At 43.2% G+C, this 22,209-nt stretch overlaps 1 protein-coding gene across 1 annotated transcript in view; it reads right to left on the reverse strand.

The window, feature by feature from the left end:
- SI (sucrase-isomaltase) overlaps nt 1–22,209 on the reverse strand; it is a 192,885-nt gene that overhangs the window by 62,610 nt on the left and 108,066 nt on the right. Inside the window, exons 28-37 of the mRNA XM_019503238.1 lie at nt 20,893–21,061; nt 16,146–16,242; nt 15,914–16,026; nt 15,692–15,817; nt 11,275–11,403; nt 11,029–11,136; nt 9,463–9,525; nt 8,109–8,243; nt 4,728–4,812; nt 3,071–3,209 (exon numbers count right to left, since the gene is read on the reverse strand). Coding sequence (XP_019358783.1) covers nt 3,071–3,209; nt 4,728–4,812; nt 8,109–8,243; nt 9,463–9,525; nt 11,029–11,136; nt 11,275–11,403; nt 15,692–15,817; nt 15,914–16,026; nt 16,146–16,242; nt 20,893–21,061 — 1,164 coding nt within the window. The remainder of the gene's footprint in view (nt 1–3,070; nt 3,210–4,727; nt 4,813–8,108; nt 8,244–9,462; nt 9,526–11,028; nt 11,137–11,274; nt 11,404–15,691; nt 15,818–15,913; nt 16,027–16,145; nt 16,243–20,892; nt 21,062–22,209) is intronic.

Here is a 22,209-nt window from a genome sequence, read left to right on the forward strand (position 1 = left end):
GACAAGTGGCTGGATGTGAAGCTGGGCAGCACTCCATCCCCGCCCACCCCCGTGTATCCCCTGGAGGTATGCGTACCCCCATTTGACAACCCCTGTAATAGGGAAAAGGGTTCCCTATTACAGCCAGGACCAATGCCAAGGCAGAGGGGAATGGGCCCTGGCCTGCCTGGGGAGCTCCAGATCTTAGCAGGGCTGAAACGAACCTCCAGTGGTACCAGGCATCAAAGCTAAATTATTCTGGTTATATATTTATTTTTTTATTGCGGTGTGACATGACCCCAGGCTGGGAGGAAGGATTTCAGTGCAGAAGCAGTTTTTGGCTTAGATATGTGCTTCTGTTTAAATAGCAGAGGAGGGGGAGTAGCTGTGAAGGGAGGCTTGGAGGCTGCAGGCAGCCCCAAAGAAGTGCACTGCTACTGTTGCTGGAGGACTAGGTTGCAAACTGAGGATCTGAACCTGTAATAGACTGGGGGCATGGGCTCAGACTCCAGAAAGGATGGAAGAGGAAAGAAGGCCTGAATCCCCCAAAACTGAGAGCATAAGCCCAGAACCCAGGAGGGTAAGACTGGGGCCAAGGGGTCCAGAAATCAGGAGGCAAGGCTGGGGCTGGGGAACCTAGGATCCTGGGGTCTGAGGCAATGGACCTGGGGATGAGGGGTCCACCTTAAGCAAGAGAGCCAAGGCCAGAGGGCCAATGCCTGGACAAATGTTCAAGTCCTGAAAGGCCCGTAAGAGGCATTCTTGATATAGAGAGATGGGGAAGTGCGTCAGGACTCTGAATCAAGCAGGCTCAGTTGAGCCTGACAAGAAGCTGGAGAGAAAGTCCATTGATCTCTAAGGGCAACCTCTCTGTTTAACTTCATCATGAAGATGTGGCAGGCAAGACAACAGGGTGGTCCCAGGAAAGGTCAGAGCAGGTGGACAGAGCTGCGAGGGTTCACCAGCCACTTGGGGGCGTAGCAGGGCATGAGGCAGTGCAACCCAATTCATGGCCTCACTGGTTACACAAGCACAGAAACCATGTCTACATGTCCTTGACATGTATATACAGTGTTCCTATTAAAAATATATTACATTTCCAGGTCCTGACTTCAGTTAACTGTTCAACCGCAAGCTGTTTCTGGATCCTTTAATCCTCCTCTTTGCATAAACCTCATGAAGATCATAGTACCAAGCAAGAAACTATAGAACATGGGAAGTGTGATCATCTCCACCATCACTACCACCAAGAGAAGAAAGAGAAACACAAAACAGCCAGATGCTTAATATAGGATCATCCTTTGTACCTTTTTGTGCTGAGAGATTTGGTCATAAGAATGTGACTTTTTCAACTCAATTCTGCTTTTTCAAATTTATCAGCTTTGTGACCAGCTGAAATAAGAACTGCTTGGAGTGGGGAGAGGAAAGGATGCTTTATATCTTGTTTATGACTTGTTGACCCTGGAGCCATTCAAACACCAAGTTGGTCCCAAGTGTAAAATGAAAACAGACACACGGATGACCCAATATATACTCGATATCAACAATTCCCTGAGGACTGTTTCAACAGCTGAGATTCACACGCAGAGGAAGCTTGCACCACAGTCAATATAAAGGGAGGATGGACAGGCAGTGTAGCTGCAGCCACAGCAGGTCTAGGCTACCTGAGAATTTATTTTTGAAGGAGGCATTTTCAAAATAACAGCTACTTTGGAAAACTGAGTTTTTTTCTGGTAGGGAAAGAATCCCAGGGCAAAGCTGTCATATTGGCTTTATGCTAGCATTTGCTGCAAAATACTTGCTTCCAAAGGAAATGGGCACACCAGAGCAAGCTGCAGTTGAGCAGAGAATATTTCAGGGTGGGAAGAAGTGGGTGAGATCAAGGACAGAGGGTGGGATCAAGGACAAAGGACATAATTGCACAGTATATTCTGCCAGTCCCCAGACCCGAGCTGACCCTAAATGACAGTACTAGCCAGAGTAAATTAGAACAGTTGTAGCTGTTAATTGTACAGGGAGCAATTTGGGCATAAGATGGGTCAGGAGAAGACAAGAATAAGAGTCAGGTAGAGCAAGATTTTTTTCTTTGCCCCAGCCCTTCCCCATGACTTGGATACACTAAGTGCAAGGTCATCAGAATTAAGAACTTAGTACATAATATGGCTATATGTCCTGATAACATATCTAAAGCCAGAAAAGTCAAAGTATCTACATCATTACTGCACTCAAAGCTGCTGGGGAACTATGCTCCTCATACATTTGAGGCAACTCATTCTTGAACTTAGGAAGAAATAAAGTGAAGAAAAAGGAAAGGTTATCAATTGAATGTGGCTAATAAATCCTAAATTGGGTCACAAATATAAATTACTGGACACAAAGCATTAATTTAGAAGTTAATTTTCTAGAACAATGTAAAATAAAATAGAAATGGCCTGCAATTTTCACAACAACAATTGTTGCACCTTGTAATATTTGTTTAACTCTTTGAATACATCTTAAGGGGCACATCTACACATGCATATTTATGTGAAGTAATAAATTTCGGTGCATATCGCATCAGAGTTTATTTCTGCCAGGCACTGCATTTCCACATGCACCCAGGACCACAGCCCATTGAGCTGGGTTGGAGCAGCCCTGGCTAGCAGAGGTTCCAAGGGAGTCAACCTGCCAGCCCCAGGCTGCTGTCACCTGGCTCAACATGCTACAGAGGGGCTGGCTGGGACATAATGGTGCTTCAGTGTGGAGCTAGCCAGCAGGCAGCCCCTGCACTGAAGCACCCTCATGCCCCAGCCGGCCCTGTCGGCACCTACATGTGCGCTGTTGTGCACAAAACACAACAAATCAGCAGCAGGACAGTACTTTTATTTACTATTTAGGATAGTACTAACCTGCTGCAGACTTTATTCATTTCAATGCAGCCTAATAGGGCCACATGTGTAGATGCTGAAATGTTAACTGAAGGGCTAATTAGGCGACTGCAGTAAACATCCTGTGTAGATGCACCCATTGCTATTATCAGTAAAGCAGCACCTACAGCATATGGGACTACAGCATAAAGAGACTGTTCAAAAAGAGAAGAAAAAAACCTTACTCATAGGTAGGTTTAGCATGTGACCATCCATAGAGATTATGCACATCATAATGTCTAACTGGACTTCCATCTGGCAGGAACTGTTGACTTTCCATGCACAAGGTTTTGTGATTCAGTCCAAGTGACTGCGATTCCAAATCTAATGGAAATGACATTTAAATTTAAATATTGGCATTCTCAAGTAACTAAGTATATTTAATAAACTAAATAATTCATTCTTTATCAATATCTGAATTTTCTCTCTTCCCATTCTCCTCTACCTTCCAATGCAATACATTCTTCAAGTTCTTTTTGCTTTTTTAAATGTCCAACATGTGAATACTGGCAGTCTCCCGTGCTCCTGTGTATTAATAAGGGACTATGAAAGAAATACTGACTCCTTAGCCTACACGAACAGCAAAGGATACCTAACACTTTATAAGCAACTCTATGTATCATCCATACCACCTGCAGAATGGAAAATGTCTATGAGTGAGTATGAAGCAGGTGAAAGCTGCGCAAATTTATACTGACATACTACGCATGAGGTTTGAAAAAATTAGTAAGCAGATGACAATGTAATGAAAATATGAGCAATGCATTAGGTCAGAGGTGTTCAGAGGAGAAAAGGACTTTCAGAGGAACTGGAGCACATAATTATCCTTTCTACCTTTGAAATATCCACCTAAATAGCTACATGCCATGTACATTTCTACTGAAGTCCCAAAATTCTAACAATTTGAGCACAAATTGTTCATTAACAGAAGCAGTAGTGGTTGGTTCTGGAGCGTCTATATGGTGGTACTCAAGGGTGACTGAAGAACATTTGTATTTGATTGAGTATCTAAAGTGTATTCCTTGAGTCCATTAACTTAAAAATTAAGTTTTTTTTTTTTTTTAAATCAGGCCCATTTCCTGAAGATGGGAACCAAGAGGAATCTTTTTTAAATCCTTAAAACTGAACTCAATTGTTCATCTGAAGAAACAAATTTCCATAACATATAAACCAGGGGAAAAAAAAAAAAACCACTTGGCTCTACATTTTTATTTATGTCTGAAGTCAGGTATCTAAATCCATATGTAAACAGCTGTAGATGTCTTAAGAAACCAGTTTCTGCAGCAAGACCTCATAAGTAGGGACCTACCAGATTCATGGCAGAAGTGGACTGTGTTGCAGTTCCTTTAATCTTGCAGGTTCCCCTTTGCATCCCCTCCCCCCACCCCAAATGATTGGCGAAGGGACCTCGCTTGCAGCTCAATCTTGATCAGCAAAGAAGTTAAATTTGTGGGTTTAAACTTGGTGCTGTTTTTGTCTCCCTGCCACTGATTGGCTGAGGGGCCCCAGTGGCCCCACTGCTTGCTGCTGACTGGTGGGGAGACAAAAATGGTGCCAAGTTTAAACCCATGGTTTTTGCTTCCCTGCTGATCAGGAATGAGTCGCAAGCAGGGCCCCTCTACCAATCACCAGCAGCAGGGTGTTCGAGGAAACTTGCAAGATTAAAGGAGTTCCAGCACAGCCCACTTCAACTGTTCATCCAGTAGGACTCTATTCATAAACTCTGAAGACGTGGACTTACATGTCTTAACTTTAGGCATCCCATGCTTGAAAATTTGGCTGAGCAATATTTTACAATACCCAGGGGGACCTAAGACAGTGAGTGACAGCTGTTATACTTACATGGCATATATGGAGGATTATTTAGTATGGCATCTCTACAGCCTCCAACTGCACCGTTAACAAAACTTGCAGGTTCATTCATGTCCTAAATAATGAGAAATAATATAAACTTACTTGCAACATGAATCTTATTTATGTCAATGATACACCACTATCTACTGAACCCTCTATTGCAAACAGGCATAGAAAAGGTCCTTCAGGTGCTTGTTAAGCAATTTTTTTTTAGTATTTGTGTCTCTGCAACTTACCTTTATTTCAGATGATAATATTCAAAATCTGTATTTCTAAGAAAGAAAAGGAAGGAAAAATATTGCTTCTTCTTGGGATTTAACATGCAAAGTTCTAATTCTTACCTTTTAAAATTCCCCTTCTCAATGTATTAGTTGTAATAAGCTCCTAGAAATAATTACTAGTGATCTGAAAGGCTCCCTGCCAAGATACTGACAGATAATTTTCCTTTGGCCTCTGTAAGAGATCCACTAACCTTCCACGGTCCTTTTGGAATCTCCTTTTTTTGTTCCTCCTATATACACCCAACCTATGTCACTGTGACTCATGGCTACGTGTAATATCTAGAGAGCTACAGTTGCTGCATTACGTTGTCCACTGGCTTAACCAGTGACTCTCAGGCTAGATACAGACGTTGCACTTTTACCAGTATAAGTGATTGGAAAGCAGTCTATATCCATAATAGAACAGAGGTTTGGTACACGTAGACTGATTTAAAAATGCCAGAATCTGGGCTAAGATTTCCAAACCGTGCCTAAAGCCGAGGACTTTGCTCCCCACCTCCCCAACATTTATGCTCTTTCTTTGTTTCAAAGAAACTCTAAGCTCACTCTGTTAAACAGAGAAGAATGGACATGGATCTCCTTTTACATACATCTAGTTCTTTGAGCAATCGCCTAGGAACCGGGTAGGCCAGGGTCAATTTTTTCCTCCATCAGAGGGAATTAAAACCCAACTTTCAAGAAAATGTTCTAAGCCTTTTTCTCTAGTATAAGCTGTCCTAGATGGGACAGGGGAGCATGGTCCACTCCTCCTGCTGATGCTGTGCCATTGTAAAGAAAGGAATTCAACATAAGTTAGACCAGAAATAAACAGAATGCAAGAGTATAACTACATAATTGAAGTGCTCACCTGGGAAGGGGCAGGAGAGACCTGGGTAATGGCCCCTGTTCCTAAGTCATAATTTAACTAATGGCTATTTAATATAAACATTCGCTTGATGGTTAGGGTGCTCACCTAGGAGAAGAGGAGTTGTAGGTTTGGTTTCCTTAATGAAAAGTAGAGAATTAAACCCAATGCTCCCAGTTCTTGAGAAAGTGTTCGTACTACTAAGCAATTATGTGAAACATTCATATGGGGCGGGGCGGGGGGGGAGGAAGAGTGGCATTTTGTAGGGAGTTATTTCAGTATGTGTTATGTATGATTTGAGAATACTTATCATCAAGCCATTCAATGGACTTCAGCAAAGGAAAGCCTCATTTCCATATCTTGACCCACACCAGGGTTAGTTGTGACCTGTACTTGAAGTTGCTCATTCCTATCAAAAATGAAGTGCTTTTGCATATGCCCAGAAATGAAGCCTTTATATGCTTAAAGAATTTTAAAGTAAAAAATTTCAGTGCCATGAACATCAGGTGCCTTCAAAGTTTGACAATGGCTTAGCAAGTTTTTCAGGATTGCAGATTTGGATCTTATGAAACCTAAATTCAACTAGAGCCCCATGTTAAGTCCCTAAGTCCTTTATTCTTGGATCCGGCCCAAGGATTTTGCAGCATCCTGAGTAATGGACTGAAACTTTATTCTTAGACTCTGATCTCATTATGACAGAGTGCACACTGGCTGGTGTCAATATTTTGATCACATAGCATGCATCCTCTCAGTCTCTCTTTATAAATCCCACTACCTCAAGAACAAGACAGAGTACAGATGTATGAATGCTTACATCTCCGAATTTTGAAACATTTAGTAGTTTGTGTGTAGCTACAGTTGCTCCGTTATGTTGTCTACTGGTTTAACTAACAATCAAGCCAGGTACAGACACTGCACTTTTACCACTATAATTGATCAGAAACCACTCTATACTTGTAACAGAACAGAAGTTAGCACACAGAACCAGTCTATACCCATAACAGAAGAGAAGTTTGGCACATATAGACTAGTTTTAAAATGGCAGAGCCCCATCAAAGACTTGCAACCCTACCAAAGTGTGAATGTGCATTCTGTTCACTAATGATTAAAACTATGGGCGTGTGTAGACGAAATGGAGGTCCTAAATTGAAGCAGTGGGTTTTAAAAAACACCACTTCAATTTAGGGCTGATTAACCCCCTCCCGTGTCATGTACACATCCTGCTGACTTAGAGCCGTGGAGCTGCATGGAGCCCAGTGCTTCATTCCACGGCTGTAGGGACAGCAAACGAGTTTTAGTTTGCTGCACCCCAACTCATCTAAGGTGCATTACGCCGCTGAATTTCCTACAGAGGCTGGATTTAATGTGAATTCACCTCTGACTCATGCAAACACTAACATCATTAAAGTGGTGCAAAAGCATTTAGCTCACTTTAAAGTGTCATGCACACACACCTCTTGCTTTGTCTACACACAACCTGTGCCACTTACAGAAAACCATGTAACTTAGATCAATTCCGCCTTGGACTTTTTGAATATCTGTATCTAGCCATTGGTAGCATTACTGAAAAATGTCAACAATATTACTGCATAGTAGGGATAGAACAATATATTAATATTTTATCTCCAACAGAAATTGTGTCCATTCCATTTTAGAAATAAACTAAAAACCTCATGTAGCCCAGTTCTGTAGTTTGTCCTGCAGAGAAAATAATTATGGCAAATTGTTTGATAACCCTGTGTTGTGGACAGCCCTAAAGATGTGAACAACAGTAGGATCAACCTAAAAAACAATAACTAGAGATACAAAAACCACAATAATGCCAATAAGGTAATGAAACTGAAATCTCAATAATGAAAAAATTAGGACTGCCTAGTGGCAAATAGCAGTGTATTAATGAAACAGCCATTGCTGTACCTGCTTCTTTCCTCAGAGCTGGTGAGGAATGCTTTGCAAGTCTATCCCAATCAATAAAAGATATCACCCACAAAAATCCTTGCTTCTCCCAAACTTTTGAAGGAATTTAGCTTTGGGTTTACAGGCACTGTACATGGCCACCCCCTCTTAATAGTCTGGATCTGAACAGGCAAACATCTGGGAAAATTCTTTTCCCGAACTGCCCTGAGCTTTGCAGTCCAATAGCATTACGGTTTACAACCAAATGTTAGTATAAACCCTAGCCTCAGAAAAGCCTCATAAATTTAAAACAGGTTTTAATTCAAAAGATAAAATATAAATACTCACAATCCACAGGCCATCAAACTTTACACTTTTTTCAGGCTGATTAGGATTAGCGTAATATTCTCTGATTTCCATTTCCCACCATTGAGCTGTGGTATTACGTAAGAAGTCTGGGAAAGCTGCATATGCTCTGTACAGCTGCAAAAAATGATAGATACTTAGAAATAGATGGAACCACTGCATTTACAGCAGTAAATGCTTTTCATAGTTTATGGATTTTTAACTGAAATATGCAAACACAGGCATAAAATCTCTGAATATCAAATGTCACTATTAGCATCCATGGAAAAAATTGGGTTTTGCAACTGTAACTGCTTTCAAAAGTTTAATGCCATTTAGAAAGATTTTTTTAGAAAATGTTGGAAACTAAATTCAAAACTAGGTTTAGTGATTATTATTCCTTACATACTTATTTTTTCCTCTCTTATCCCTCCCTCTTTTCCCCCCCCTGCCATTTAGTGCTTTATTTGTGGTAGACATATATGCCTTTTAGATGGATATTTATGTAATCAATACGTATGCATTTCTTATTTTTGTGTTGAATTAAAAAAAAAAAATTAGAAAAAATAAATTAATCTTCAGGAATGCTTAAAATGCTAGCAGATTAAAAGGGATTTAAAATTTATTAGAGTACTAAAAGAAAAATAGTTTGGCTATTTTTTAACTGAATAATAAATGCAGAGAGATAGAAGAAGAAAGTGTTGCTTGCAAAGGTGAATTTCAATTTTGGTTGTTTTCACAAATAAACAATTGGCTACTTTGTAGTCAAAGTATAATGACTTTGTATTTTGGAATAGACAAATTTACATAAGAGCGAAGTCATTTATTTAAAAGAACACTTCTAGTCATTGTAGAATCAGGAATTCATCCTCAAGGTTCTGACTCTTGGGGTCTCTTTTCACTCATATTAAAACAGCTGTACTCCACTCTGGTGGTTTAACGAGTTCTTAAATCAAGCAAAAATTACATGTACACCAACTTTGTTGCCACTTTACATTGTCAAAGTATAAGTGAACACTAGTACCTCATGTGGTCTTGGCATAAAACCCTAAAACATAAATGGTCTTAGAGAAGTGCAAGCTCAGGCTGGTCCCTGCCTGGCCAATCCACCTCCAGTGCCCAGCCCCTCTGCAAGGAGCTAAGCACTGTCATATATATATTTGTTTTTTGAAACTAGATGCCATTCAATATGGAGGGGTGCCTCAAGTCCACTGAAGGGTGCCTCAAGTACAAAAAGTTTGAGAATCATTTCATTACATAGTTATTCTGTTATTTTGAACAGATGTGTTGTTCCCTCTGCCTGTGTGGCTTGGTGTCAGTAGGATATGATCATGCCAACAATGGCATACATACTTACTTCCACTTGGGTTTCCCAGGGTAAGGATTCATTAACAATAACATTAGGATAATCTGGCCAGACCTATTAAAAAGAAAACAACTATTTAAAAGTTCAGTACAAACACGGTAGTTACAGAATGTATGACAAACTGTTTTAGACTCATTTTGAAATCCCCCACCGCAAGCAGTTTCTTTTCTTTCAAGGGATTTATGTGATCACTCACAGTAATATTTCCTGATCCTTCCTCACCGATTCAATAGTAACTATGTCCTTTCAAGCCAAGTTCCTCTCCAGCACAACTATTCCTAAGGCTGATAGCTATTACTACAAGAGACATAACCTCTTTCATCGAAAGAACATAGGGCTCATTTTTGTATCAAAATCAATCTCAGACCATTTTTTTCACACAATTATCAGTAATAAGGTATGTGTTCCACCCACTGCTGATACTGCTAAGATTTGGATTTCATTAGACCATACAAGCCACTCTATTTTTTAAAGAGATTACTGTTAAAATGAAGGGAAACCCTTCTGTGTGCATAGTTTCGTCCTAGGGGTATCAGTATATAGAAAACCAGTATTAAGGGAGAAATAAATAAAAGCTGTAAAAACCATGCTCTGTCTAGAGAAGAAAACTAATGGAAAGGACAGGAAAGTGTTGTTGGTCCTTTGGAAGGGTATGTACACTATCCCTTTTCAAAATAGCTTGTGTTCAGCCTCCAAAACTCACTCAACCCATGCAGATCTCAAGAAAATCGTTAGGACCCATGGTCTTCCATGCAGAGATGACAAGACTCTATAGTGTGATACCACCTCTGCCATTCCCTTCCTAAATGGATCAAGGGCTTCCTCCAGGCACTTTCATCTGGGGTTATTTCCCCAGCCAACCCTCTCAAGTCCTCAATACGGCATGAAGAAAAAGGAATGACACTATTCCATGTACACGTTTTCCTTTGGTCTAATCTGCTGGTACCACCAGAGGTGGCAGGAACATTTTGGGTCATACATGGATAGGTGCTGATGATGGTTCATTATTCAGCTATTTTATTCCAGGTGGACTTACAGATGTTGGGTTTCAGTAGTAAAATCCAGTTAGTAAGCCTCACTCAGTATCATTAGGCATTATTCTCATGAGGATTTTACTTTTACATATTTTGATGTGAACTGAGACATACCCATGACATATGATTAGCTATTTGTGGAGAATTCCTATTGGATTTGCCTTTGGGATTTGCTTTGTGAAGATGCTTGCATAAAAACAGGACAACTCTCCTAATTGAAGAGACAGAAGAATATCTCCTTAAATTTGCTACTGTTATTATAAATGTTAAGACCTGAAGGGGATTTTTGTAATTTTCTTAGATTCCCTTATAATACAGGCTAAAGAACTTCTGAACTGGTCTATCTTCAGCTTCCAAATACTAAATTTCATCATATCCTTTTTCTACATTATTAAAAGGACTCTCTAGAATCAGAACCCTTTTCCTTTTGTAGCTCAGGGTCAAATCACTACTTAGCCATGTTAACATAAAATCATACTCAGACACGCTGTCTTTAATGACATAAATTGTCCAAAAACAGTACCTTTCCCCATACGATATCACTACTATCAGGCCACTTGATAAAGACATCGTTCTGTAAGCCCCTTGTATAAGCTGGATAATTGGTTTCATTTCCAGAAATTGCTGGATCCTAAAATTAAAGGAAAAACTATTTTAAATTTGTGTTCAAAAATCAAGCCTAGAAATGAAGTAATATGTATCATGAATGAAATATATCCTGCCATGATGAATAGCAATTTGAGGAGGGGAGGAAGGCCTGAAGACTAACCAGAATAATGATGAATCTCATTCCTTCTGCTTTCATTTTGTCAACAAGTTTTGGCAATCCAGAGAAGTGTGGGCTAAGAGTGAAGTCTAACTGCCTTTCCATATAATCGATATCCGTGTATTGTACATCCTGTGGTTCACAAAAACAATGCATGCAGTTAAGTGTTTTTTTAAGTGCATATTTATATCACAGCAGGTAAATCAAGAGAACTGCTGACTTTCTGAAAAGTAAAAGTGGAAACTGCTGCATCTTCTAGCAAGAATATCTACTGATTATTAAACCAAAATCAAGGTCATTTCACAATTAGACCTCTCATATCCTAAATTTATTTGAAAGATAGAAAATTTATTATCCACTAGAGATGAATAAAGTCCTATTTTTCAAATATATATAAAAAATATACGTGTGTAAGTCAGTGCCTGAGGAATAAATGGATCATCAGTTTGTGCCATTCTGAGATGATTCCCTGTCATCTGAACTCTATACTGAAAGAGTGCCTTTAATGTGAGATACCACTATATTGTGCTCACATGCCTTTGAAAGTTACTCCCAACAGTATTAAACCGGTGCCCAGCCATGACCGTAAAAAACCACCTGAATGTTACAATGCTGGCATTAAATACATGCTGCTTTTTCTTTCTCCTCCTTCCCTGCTTATCCATTATAAGTAGCACAGTGAGAGCCAATGCCTAGCTGCTATTTCTAGTTGGTCTGTAATGCAAATGAAGACAAATGGATAGACTGGTGGACTCATAAGTTATATGTTGAAGCTGCCACCACCAACCTGTTGTGGGGGGGAAATTAAATCATTTCCACAACAATATCAGGGAAGTTTCAAGCAGTGAACACTCCATGAATTCTGTGAGGACTTCTAGCAGGCAAATCAGCTGCACCCTCTTCAGGATGACTTCAAAACGCTTAATCTAGGCCATGACTTCTGTTCAAGAATGCACTCCTGTATTTCTTAGACTCTATTGTTCCTGGTCTGCTCCCCATCTGTCATCCTCGTATTGAGGAAATGCCAATGATGACTGCTCCCACTGAATCAATGAATTTAGGGAACATAAAACTAAGCCAAGCATGGATACAGGGTCTGTGCTCATTTTACAAGCATGAACTTAACTGAAAGTATGCCAAGATTATGTAAGAAAATCAGTATATGTTAGTCCTTAATATTAAAGGTTTATTTAAAGAAAAAAGCAAAAAGAGCATGATTAGTATTTCATTGATGGTTAAAAATAATATATTTATATCAGAAGCTATTTTATAAAACTGAAGACATTTTGTGAACAGTTTTAAAGGTACTAGGGCTAAACCACCAAAGCAGTGGGGATCTCTCCTTACCGCTTAATGTACCTAAGTCAAAAACTATGAAGTTGATCGGCTAATGTTAATTTAAAGGTACAATGAGATCTGATGTGGGATCCCAACAATCCTTTCTGACATGCCACAAGAAGCATGAGTGGGATCCAGTGTTGGATCCAGCATCAGATGCCATTGTACCATACTGCTGATGTAGGAGAAGCCTGTTCCCAGGGTCCCTGCACCACCAAGTAGGAGTCTTGGGGCCTTTGCACAGCCCACAAAATTAGTTTAAATTATCTTTTGCACCGCTTTAATGTCATTGCTGTTTGAACGCTTGGCAGCGTATTCCACTTTAAATGACTTTATAACATAGTAACCTCCAAGGTGTTTTAGTTTGCTACCTAACAAAGTGCAACAGTGCATGTGGTGCTGGAAGTCAACGTGGTTGGGGAAGCTCAGGCTTGGCAGGCTTCCAGTGCCCAGTGCACCGTCCCCGCCACCTTCTCCTGCCACCAGCATACCCAGCCACCCTCCTGCCACCTTACTGTTCTGTCCCAGGGGCAAGTCAGCCACTCTTGGGCAGTCCCACACAGAAGGAAGGCAGATGGGATGGTGCAGGGGTGCTGGAACTTACCTGCCTCTTCCGCAGTGATGGCGAGAGAGGGGACGAGCTGCCACCGGATTGCACAGCCCCTGAGCTGTGGGGGATCCTGGTGTTTTCCTCTGTGGCATCAGTACCCCCTGGCAGCACCCACTTGCTGGCGGAGGGAAGCACCAGGCCCCACACAGCTCAGGGGTTGTATGACCCAGTGGCAGCTTGCGCAGGCAGGCTCAACTGAAGGGGGGGGCAGAAAAAAAAGCAGCAAGGAGCCTGATCTTTTTTGTTTTTTTCTCCTGGAGCCTGCCTGCCTGCTTTAGCTGTGTGGGGACCCAATGCTTCCCTCCATGGCTGCAGTGCCCCTCGGGAGGCAAGTAAGCTCTCAGGATTGGGACCCAACCTTGTGTACACGCCACGGGGGTTTAGTTCGATTTAATTCTCCCTAAATTGAAATGCTGAAAACGGTGGGTTTTTAAAAACCCATCGTTTCAATTTAGGGAGAACTAAACCGAACTAAATCCCTGTTGCATGTATAAGTACCCTTGGCTTCTTGTGCTTCCTCAGTCAGGAGCCCCCTTCAGCTATTGGATCCCCCAGCCATGGGAGTGCACTGCGCTCCTATGGCTACAAGCTCTGATCACCTGATGTGAGCTCCCAGCTGCTGAAGCACATGGTGCGCTCTCCAACTGGGAGCCCCAATCAGGATCCTTCAGAGGTTGGAAGCACTGGCTACATGTACAATTAAAAGTGTGATAGGATCTAGCCACAATGTTATTATACAAAAGATGAATAATTCACAAAGTTATTACACCTCTTTTTATCATATCATTGATTGAATGAACGAACATGTGGCCAGGTCTCTGCTTAAGGCGTGATCAATCTGTTAAGCATACATTAAGAGTAATATCTGTCAGAGGCCTTAAAATTCTTTTAGCATGTAAAGGTCTGCTTCTAGACATACCCAGAAGCACCTCAGTCTGTGCAGTTCTGGGAAGCTCAATATCTAAGCACCACTGGAATTCACTATACCACCTATAGAGCTCTTGATACAGTAGGCTCTTTGAAGGAGAAGGAAGTTGTATGACACACCCAGCTGGGAAAGGGAAGTACTAGGTTCTAGATTCCAGTAAAGGGATTGGAACCCCATTTTGCACTTAGGTATCTTTACTACTAGGCCATGAAGTAATTATCTGTATATTTATTTATGTTTTCCAAAGTGAAACAACTTCAATGGGAGTAACTGTGAGCATCACTCCACTTGAAAATCCCCTATAACTTTTTGGTAGGGGCACACCCTTTGGAGGTGAGCTAAGTTCCCTACATATTGTTTCATAGTTAGTAGGGTCGGAAGGGACCTGAGCAGATCATCAAGTCCGACCCCCTGCCACGGCAGGAAAGAGTACTGGGGTCAAACGACCCCAGCAAGATGATTGTCTAGCCTTGTCTTGAAGACCCCCAAGGTAGGAGCCAGCACCACTTCGCTTGGAAGTTGGTTCCAGATCCTAGCCACCCTGACAGTGAAGTAGCGCCTCCTGATGTCTAATCTGAGTTTACCCTCTGCCAGCTTGTGACCATTATTCCTGGTCACTCCTGACAGTGCTTGGGGGAACAGGGACTCCCCCAATGCCTGCTGGTCCCCTCTGACTAGTTTGTAACATGCAACTAGATCTCCCCTCAGCTTTTTCTTGTGGAAGCTGAACAGGTTCAGGTCCCGTAGCCTCTCCTCGTAGGGCCTGCCCTGCTGCCCCCTGATCATGCGAGTGGCCTCCTCTGGACCCTCTCCATGTTGTCCACATCCCTCCTGAAGTGTGGCGCCTAGAACTGGACACAGTACTCCAGCTGCGGCCTGACCAGTGTTGCATAGAGGGGGAGGATCACCTCCTTGGACCTGCCTGAGATGCATCTGCAGATGCATGACAAGGTACGGTTGGCCTTCCTGACTGCATCCCCACATTGCCGACCCATGTTCATCTTGACATCAATGATGACTCCAAGATCCTTTTCTGCCTCTGCATTGACGAGAAGGGAGTTCCCCAGCCTGTAGGTATGGTGGTGGTTCTTCCTCCTCAGGTGCATCACCTTGCACTTGTCAGTGTTGAATCCCATCCTATTCTCATCCGCCCACCCCTCTAACCTGTCTAGATTCAATTGTAGCTTATTCCTTCCTTCTAGCATGCTCACATCCCCCCACATCTTAGTGTCATCAGCAAATTTGAACAGGGTGCTTGTGTACAGAAGTGAATTGTGCAGGATTGGTATGGGTCAAAAATTAGATGCTATACTGATCAGCACTGTGATGTCTAAGTCCACTATGTGGATTTTAGCCATTATAGCTGTAGCTCTAGACATTACAAATTATACAAAAGCTTAACAGCAGCACAATGAACACAATATTATTCATTCTTCAATGGCTAGTTGCTTTCTTTCTTTTTCTTTCCCTCTTCCCCTTTTTTATGGAGCCTTCTGAAATCAGAGTTCAAACAATGTTAAGTGCAAAATTGCAAAAAATCTTACATAGGGTATCTGAGCTTTCTTCATTGCTTCATACAGGTCAGAGATTTCAGTATCATTTTTGTATCCGTAACGGCATAACTGGAATCCCAAAGCCCAATAGGATGGCATTACTGGTCGTCCTATCAGCTAAAATAAATTAGGAAAAGACAGAGTTTTCAAATAAGGTATTAAAAACAATTGGGAAAAAATTGTGATAAAGTTGTGACATTATGCCAATCCTACTGAAGTGTATTCCTGAACAACAAGCTCTGGAGTGGGGCCCAAAACCAGGTAAAAGTCCAGAATTCCTCCAATAGTACGGTATGTCAGAGCAGGAGTTGGCTGGAATGTTATTTCTGAAAATCCAGAGCAGAAAATCAGGAAAAGAATAATCAGATAAAACTCCTCTTATGAAAAAGTGACTATTACTGTTATGAAAACACTTCCAGAGAATAAAATGTGAGGTTTTTTTTACCCATTGCATTACTGTTAAGCAATAGAACTCCATGAGCATTCCCATCATTTTCCAGGCCCATGTAAAAGGGATGGAAACCATAAGAATTCAATTTGTACTGTAAAACAAACAAAGAGAATTTTAGTTTCTGGCATAAAATGTTATAAGTAGTAACGTACTTTCTATACACTTACTATAAAATTAATTAATTACAGACAAATAACTTTTCTTTCCCTTCAAATACCTACTTAAGCATATGCAATCATGTGCATATATTAATACATTTTCAAATCACATTAAGGTAAATGCTTACATTTCCCAGTAAAAGACTTTTTTTTTTCCTTATGAGTTTGACATTGAGCCCAATATACATGAGAACACTCAGGTGGAAATGAAAATAATTGTTTTACTACATATTCCTAAATAAATATTGATACATTTCTGCTAATGTGAAATAACTTTCCCAGTATAAGTCAACCCTTCCTTTACAAACATATTTATATAGGTATGCATATTCTGTACATACGCACATAAATCTCTTATAAGTTTCCTTTTTTCCAAAGCAGAATCTGGTATGATATTTTGATCCTTACAATGATAAATAGATATCATGGACTGATTGAGAGTTAGCAGGTGTGTCTTTACGTGAATTTCATGCAGGACCAGTTTACTGGTGAGTAAACTACTCATAAGTAAATGCTCCTTGGCAGGCATGTATACATGCAGGGATGTGGAAGCATATTTGCTGCTCCCAGCAGCAAACTGTTCCCACTTCCTAGGATCCTGGAACAGGGCCCTGCTGCCATCAGGGGGAGCTGGAGGTTCTGGCTGCAGCTGCCTAGGCCCAGAGGCCATCTTTAAAAGCCAACCCTGCTCCCTGGCCAGCTGCATTTCTGTCCAGGAGCAGCACACAGCAGCTCTTGCACCTCCCTGCCTCCCTGCACCATGGCTGCTCCAGCCCCTGCCCTTGACAGCAAATCCCAGTGCCCTGGGCTCCTGCTGGCCACCACACTGGCCCTGCTGGCCCATGGCTGCCTAAGCACTGCCAGCTCCCCCACATGTGCAGTGAGGCTGGGCAGGTGGTTGCTACTATCCCAGGGTTACTACTGCTGCATACCTGCCAGCTGAACCATGTCCTACTGGCGGGACCCCAGCAGGGATGCTTCAGGGTGGCACTGCCCTCACCCTCCTGGGCCTCCAGCCCCACCACCACTGGGCCATCCAGGACTGGTGGCTCACCTCGTCCAGCACACCTGTGACAACAAGCAGTGGCCAGGGGCATGCAGGATGACCCAGGCCACCTTCTGGGACCTCCTGGAGAAGCTCCCTCTGGTGTGGGTAAGGCCAACGCTGGGCAGGCCACTCTGGAGGCATGCAGTACCCTCCAGGATGTGCTGGGCACACAATGCTCTGCATGCATAATCCCCTGGCAGTGGTGGCAGGGTTCCATGCCCTGGGCTTCCCCCAGTACATTGGGCCCTGGATGGGACTCACATCCCTATCACCTGCCAGTCCCATGGTGATCACCCCTACCACAGTCAGAAGGGTTTTCACTCAGTTGTGCTCCAGGCTGTCATCAACCACTGCAGTGCCTTCACCAACATGAGTCCTGGCTCAGAGGGCAGTACCTACAACACCCATGTCTTCTGGAACTCCACCCTGCCAGCCCTGGTGCAAAGCAACTGCTTTACATTGGGAGTGCCAGACCTGCAGTTGGGCACCATGGTGTTCCCCCCCCTTCTCATCAGGGATCTCACCTACTCACTCCTACCCTGGTACATGTGGCCCTATACTGGCCAGCTGGACTGCCACCAGACCCTCTTCAACTGATGCCTGGGCCAGATCCACATGTTGGTGGAGTGCACCTTCAGCCACCTCAAAGGACACTGGCACACACTCACTGCCCACCTTGAGTTCACTGAAGACAACAACCCCCAGGTCATTGGTACAGCCCACATACAGCATAACATCTACAAGGCCCAGGAAGAGTTATTTTGCGAGGCCTAGGCAGAGGAGGCATGGTGAGTGGAGGACAACCACCTGTGGTGGCAGCGGAAGTGGCATACCCCCCACATTGAGGCCCTGGGCAAGCCAGACACCTGCCCCTGACGCTGGCCAACCACCTCCTCCTCTTGCACTTCCAGCTGTAGCTCTCCTGGACAGCTGCCTATGGACCCCTGCCCCACCACCCACTCCCAACACCACGTTTACTGTGGACAGTTTTCAGAAAAACAGTTTATTGTCCTCACAAGAAAAAGGCTTCCCCTCCCCTTTGCCCTCCCTCCCCAGCACCAGAGATCCACCCAGCCCATCCACCAACAATAGAACACCCTCTCCCCTGTGCAAACTATTTACAGTGTGGTGTGTCTGCGTGCCTTTCTGAGGTGGGTGGCTGTGTGGTAGGGGCACAGCCCAGGGACAGGCAGCCAGTACCCCAGCCTCTGGCCATTCTCCCATGGGTGTGCATGCTGCAGTGATTCTGGTGGGCCGTGGCAATGGTGGCTGCTGGTCCCCTGGTGCAGGCAGCTCCTCCTCTGGCAGCTGGGGACCAGAGACAGAAGGACTGATGCACAGTCCTAGCCCTGCTGCTGACAGCTCATGCTCTGTGCCCATGTGGAGCTGAGGTGAGCAGCAGGTCTGGCCCCAGATGCGGGGGCTGGGTGGTGAACTGCTGCTGCACCTCTGCCTCACCCCACAGTGCCACAAGGTTGCCAATCTTCTCTTGCAACCAGTTGAAGCCCTGGGTGGTGGTGAATGGCATGAGTGATGAGGCCATTGAGGCTCCTGTGCTGGCTCTCCAGGCCTCTGCATGGCTGCCTCTGTGCTGCCTGGCCTGGACAGCTAGTTGCAACACCCAGTGCAGGGGCATACCATGGGACTGGGAGCTGTGCAGCAAGGTGATGTTCCACAGTACCTGCAGGCTCTGGACAGGCTGCTGAGTGTTGGCTATGGGGCAGCTGGCCGCAGCAGCCACGACCTGGCTGCAGCTGGACCCAGGGGCTGGCAGGAGCCTGGAGCAGCCTTGCACAGCTGGATGGCATGGGCCTTGCAGCCATGTGGCACTGTAGTGCCAGGCAGTGGTGCCAGGGTGTAGGCAGGCTGGCACAGGTAGCCTGTGGCCTGTACAGCAGCAGCAGAGGCCAGGAGTCCCACCAGGCTCCCTGCTGTTATGCCCAAGGGCTAAAAATGCCCGCAGGCTTTTAAGGGGCCTGTGGCTGGGGCTGCCACAAAGGCTGGCCAGTGCTGTACCAAGAGAGGCTACCAGACAATTAGTGAATGTTACTGTGAAGTAAGTGTGCACATGTAGACATGGATGCTTACTTTGCAGTAAAGCAAGCTACTGCACAGTAAAGTGTCGTGTAGATGCACCTAGTATGTAGAGAAAAGACAGGGACAAATGATACCACCATTTCTTTTTTAACTATATACAGCCTGCAAACTACATTGTACATGAGAACACATAGGCATACTTAAATACACCATAAACTAGTATTTGCACAGGTAAATCACTTACCAAAGACGTGAGGTTTTAAACGTAGAGCAGTGTAACAGGGTTTTCTTGGGGCCAGTCTCTCAATGGCCCGCCCACCTGTTTCTCGGCCAACCGCTCACCTCCTCTTCTGCCATGCCTTGATGATGTATATTTATGTTGTTAATTAGGCAGGAAGCTGCCCATTCTTGCCCTGATGCCAGGGGGCACTATCTGTGGCTCCCCTACACCACAGCTCAAGCCTCGCAGACAGTATCTACAGTTCTTATAGCATCATCAGCCCCACGCTGGGCCTCAGAATCCTTCAGTCCAGACAGCAACTAGATCCCTCCAATCAGGCAGCCTACTCCATCCTCATTCTTGGCTGCCTAGCTCCCTGAGCTCTTCCCCCTCTTGGGTGTGGCCCCCACGGGACCTTTGGCCACAGGCCCTGGACCAGGAGCCTCCAAACCATACCCTTTAGCTCCTGCCCTTACCTCCAAGATGTTGCATTCAGCCTTGCAGCCAGGGGATGCTACTGCCTGGCCTGCCAGCAGCAAACTGCTCGGTTTATATAGGTGGCCAGAGATCTAAAATGGCCACTGCAATCAAGCACCTGCTGGCTGCTTGGCTCAGGCATTAAAGTGGCAGGCACCAACAGTGCCCTGCCACAAGCAGACATAACCATATTCTGAAATAAATAATTGTCTAAAACCTTTAAGAGCAGAATGCACAAAATGTACTTTCTATCAGCCACCTCAGCCTCAAGATTAGGGTCTCTAGTCAGAAGTAAAATGATAGGTTTAAAGACGTCCATAAACTTATTCCATGTTATAAATATTTTTTATGTCAAACTGAAATGCACCAAGGACCTGATTCAGTGCTCAAACAGTCATTTACCTGACTGTAATGAACTCTGAATCAAGCCTTTTGAACGTTCATTTTGGACTCTGCAGTCAAAGAAGCCTAGGGCTGAGATATCAAATGCTGAAAAACAGGGGGGAGCTTTATGCTGTGCCTTCCTCCACGATTAATTCACCCAAATCAGGAAAAAAACTGAAGATGCCACTTTCTGAAAACAGCTCAACCACACCTGAGTATTTAGCATACAGTCTATAGGCATATGAAGTCTATTACCCAAGAGAGAATTCATTCTTTCAAACATTTAAGTTTTCAAAAACTCTGTCTACCTTGGTAGAAAATCAATCTAGAAAGAACCATGTCAAGGTAAAATCAAAGAGAAAGAGCAGCAGCTTGAAGACTAATCAAATTTGAAATCAAAATTATTATTTTACATACCCCAGGAGGCTGGTCTTTTGCGAACATTCCCCAGGTGTGCCAGTTCATGTCACGCCGAAACATAGTATGTTCATTTTCACCAAATCCATATACATACTGTGATGGGACACGGGTTGAAATCTGAATAAACATATCACTAAAAGTGAAGCCAGGTACCTGAGAATCCCAACTGAAAAAGGGGAAAGAATTATTCCATCAGTCAAAAGTAGAAAGAAAATAATAAGAAAGGTGCAGTTTTTTGTGCCAGAAGAAACAGCACACAAACCCACATAATGTCCCAGCACATTTCTGATACTATCTTTATTTCATTTACAAAATGGAAGTCACTCTTAACTCTTGCACAGAAAACCTAGAAAATATGAACAAAAGGTAAGCAACACAGAACTATGTGAGTTCACCTACAACAACAGCTCTGACAGGTATAAAGTGGCCCCAGGCATTTTGGCAACTCCCATGGGTGGAGCATGTTTTGTGAGAGGTGTATGGAACAATATTACCACATGTCTTTCCCTAATCTGACCTTTGCAGCCATGTATATTACAATAAATAAGGAGTAGTAATTATAGTTTACTGGACATCTATGCAGACCACATTTAACAGCTACTTAGGAGTCTCATTTGCTGCAAATCTAGGTCTCTTCCAAAAACTGGGATTACAACCTAGTATCTTCTGAATAGTTACATGGTTCTAAGAGGGTAAGCTGTGAATATGAATGATTGTCAGAAAAATTTTAAGTACAGTTTAAAAAAAAACAAACTACAATTATAAAATATGCTTTCTGAAATAAAGTTACATTTAGCTCAACATCATTGTGCTCCCCTTTGCCTCTTTGTTTTATTATGGGAAGAACAGAAGTCCCTAAAAACTATGTTTATTGTCATGTTCTAAGATCCAATTGCATCAGCTGAGGCAAGAGAGATGCATTTTTAATCCTACACAGGTAATTTTAATGTTTCCCAAAATAACAGAGAAAAAGAAAATGTAAAGATTATTTTTGGATATAAAGTTATGATTTCTTATGGCCCTATGGTTCCAGTTTAGGAACCATCAAAAACCTCATATGCTAATGTCTTGGTTGACAATGCCAATTTGCACATAGGGCTGGATGTTTCCCTAGTCTTCAGAAAGCAAGGCAGGGCAGCACCTCAAGTAATAAACAGTGGGTGCATCTACATGTACAATTAGAGTAAAGCAAACTTGGGAGCAGTTTGCACCAGAAATAACTTCACCCAGGCTCAGTGTCTACACATGTACCCAAGACAGCAGCACTTTGTGCTGAGACATAGCAGGCCTGGGATAACTGCAGGAGTGGGGGGG

Source organism: Gavialis gangeticus, unplaced genomic scaffold (genome assembly GCF_001723915.1).
Source record: "Gavialis gangeticus isolate Ggan-Ray unplaced genomic scaffold, GavGan_comp1, whole genome shotgun sequence".
NCBI classification, from domain to species: domain Eukaryota; kingdom Metazoa; phylum Chordata; order Crocodylia; family Gavialidae; genus Gavialis; species Gavialis gangeticus.